Source organism: Rhagoletis zephyria, unplaced genomic scaffold (assembly GCF_001687245.7).
Source record: "Rhagoletis zephyria isolate East Lansing unplaced genomic scaffold, Rhagoletis_zephyria_1.1 Rzeph_scaffold_01633, whole genome shotgun sequence".
NCBI lineage: Eukaryota > Metazoa > Arthropoda > Insecta > Diptera > Tephritidae > Rhagoletis > Rhagoletis zephyria.
The window spans coordinates 107,881-110,884 of record NW_016158717.1 but is presented as its reverse complement, the minus strand read 5'-3'; the positions used below and the strand labels follow the sequence as shown (position 1 = coordinate 110,884).

Genomic DNA, 3,004 nt, shown 5'->3' with positions numbered 1-3,004 from the left:
TTCTTAATTCCCAAGACGTCCAGACAGACAGTTGGGATCCCATATTGGTGTACATTTGCTCCTCCAAATTGCCCGAAACCACACTGTCACTTTGGGAACAATCTCTCTCTTCTCGAAGAGATTTACCCTCATGGTCACAAATGGATGATTTTCTTACTTCAAGATACGAAGTAGTCGAAAGACTTAACCGGCTTCATCCAAGCCAAAATAAACAAAAACCAGTCGCTCATCAGAATTCTGCGCAAAACAGGTCCTTTAACAGGACTCAAACCTTTGTGGCAGAACCTAAGAGGGAACCAACTTGCTCTTACTGCAAGTCCCTTCATCCCATTAGAGTCTGCCCACAATTTAAGCGAATTTCGGTACCGAACCGAGTACAATTCGCAAACCAAACCAAGCTGTGCAAAAACTGCCTTGGTAATACCCATAGCACTAATGAGTGTCCGAGCAAGTGGTCATGTACACATTGCCAACAACGGCATCACTCCCTGCTGCACATGAATCCCAAACCACAATCTCGACACTCCAGTGCGCGAGCGAATGAAACCGCCGCACAACACACTACTGCCCAGTCCCGCTCGACAAGCGCAGTCAAGCTCCGATTCCAGCGAGCAACCGTGCTGTTCCAAACAAGCACAAACACAATCATTGCACACCGACAATGATAGCAAAATTCTCCTTCCAACTGCCATAGTCGCAGTTGAACACGAGGGTGAATTGTTTCAACTTAGAGCCCTGATTGATCAAGGCTCACAAAGAACTTTCATTTCCTCGAAAGTTCAAAAACGGTTGAAACTACCATTCGAACATTCCAAGTTCGAAATTTCCGGCATGGGTGGACATGTAGTACAAAGCTTTGTCCACTCACATTGGTAGCACCAAAAACCATGCAACGGATAAACACACAGGCTATCGTGTTACCTCAGCTCACGAGGCACATGCCTACATTCACCATTAGCCGTGAAAACTGGCATCAATTCAAGATCCTTGAACTTGCTGACCCAAGCTGTCACATACCAGCTCAACCTGACATGGTAATCGGCAGCGATATACTTCCACAAATCCTGCTGGAAGGTATACAAAATATTTGCGACACTATACTTGCGCAAAAAACAATATTTGGCTCGATTCTCAGTGGTCCAATAACCGAAAATGTGGTGTCATTCTCGACACAAGTAGAAGAGTGCTCGAATGCAACTCTCAGCTCTCAGCTTCGAAAGTTTTGGGAAGAGGAGGAGTTTCCACAACCTCCACAAATTTCCCCTGAAGATCAGGCTTGTGAGCATATATATGCAACAACAACGACTCGTGCCCCAAACGGTCGATACATTGTGCGACTTCCATTCAAGGAAGAATTTCCAAAAAACCTGTCTCTGGGCCACTCTCGGTCTGCTGCACTTCAGCAGTTTTTTAGCATGGAGCGATCGCTTCAGAAAAAAGGAGACTTAGGCACAATGTATAACAATGTGTTGCAAGAATATCTCGACCTCGGTCATATGGAGCACACGAAGCCATGTGAGATAGTAGCTAATGGCAAATACTTCTAATTCTACTTGCCACACCACTGCCAAACTGCTGCGGCCAAGGATTGCGCGCACGGCCGTCGGATTGCACTTTAAGCGGCGGCTTAAACAATAATAAACGCTATATTTTGGAAATGTTACACATTACGAACACCCCTAATAAGAGAAGGATCCACTTTAAAACGGACACAGACAATTGTGCACATGTGTATCGCAATTTGGTGTTAAACCGGCAACAACAATCCTCAACGTAGGTGTTCCGTTCCGCCTTCCATAATCAACATTCGTTCCGTTTCCCCAACATACCTTCATAAAATAACAATAAAATGCTATGCTTTTACATGTACATATGCTTGTACATATACATATTGTCTTACTGCTAAATGTTCCGTGTATTGTTGTTTGTATGTTTTTTGTTTACAATTACGGTATTTTTAATTGTTTACTTCTTATATTTGTATTCATTTGCCTAAAATTTCACTTGTTTAACTTTTATTTTTGTACGCCTAATCAGTCCACCAGGCACAATCAAGAGTGTAAGTTGTGTTTAATTTATGTTTGTAATAATTTAAAGTTAATAATAATTTATCGTGTTTGTATGTATATTTACAGTCCTGAAAATGACCTCAGATTGAGGTCGAAATATCGACAATTAAAAATATCAATAGAACGAAGTTTTTGCGTTTTATTTAATTGCTGGGCCTCGAGCTTGTTAAAAATGATTCATGATTTCGAGAATTTTCTCAAAAACTGGTCAGTCGATTTTATTCTTAGTTTCCACAAATCTAGCCCGAAGCCTTACCTTTCATCTGGAGTATAGCTTATACCTGGGAAAACTCTTGTTGTGTCAAAATGTTAAAGGTCAAATGGTTAAAAATTAACATACTCGTCTAATTTGGTTACTTTAAGATATAAAAATAACATACCCAGTTCCCCGAAAAAAATTCCCATTCCCCGATTACCACTTAAACCGAAATTCCCTGCAAATCAGCTGTGCTAATCACTTCGTACATGTCTTGGAAACCACAATTTGTGTGTATTCTAGAGCTTTTTTCAGTCATATGCCGAAATTGTAACATTTTCAACGTTTTAATTGTAGTTATGTACACAGTATTTAACTATGCTACATGTGCTTATCACCCGCACTTAACCTACCTGGGAAGACGCGTACAATGTTAGCTACAGTTGTACATAAATATATATGTATGAATGCATTTAGTTCACCCAATGTGCCGCTACTACTTACATATGTACATATGTACATATGCAAATTGCCACACGGTCAAAATTTTTGGTTTAATTTTTAAACCGCGCTGGGACTACTGCCTTTTTAAATTTTTTATAGTCTACTTTTTAAACCAGTCAATAGTTTTAAGCAATTTTTAATATGTTCTGGTTTAAATTTCAGTCGAAAAAGTTCGTGGTTTAAAACTCAAACCAAAATGTTTTAATTCTAGTTTCTAGGTTTCATATATAGAAAT

At 39.9% G+C, this 3,004-nt stretch overlaps 1 protein-coding gene across 1 annotated transcript; it reads left to right on the top strand.

The window, feature by feature from the left end:
* The first annotated feature begins 938 nt into the window (after positions 1 to 938).
* LOC108364684 (uncharacterized) lies at positions 939 to 1,547 on the top strand. The gene has a single exon (XM_017618469.1). The coding sequence runs from the start codon at positions 939 to 941 to the stop codon at positions 1,545 to 1,547; it is 609 nt and encodes a 202-aa protein (XP_017473958.1).
* Positions 1,548 to 3,004: the final 1,457 nt, after the last annotated feature.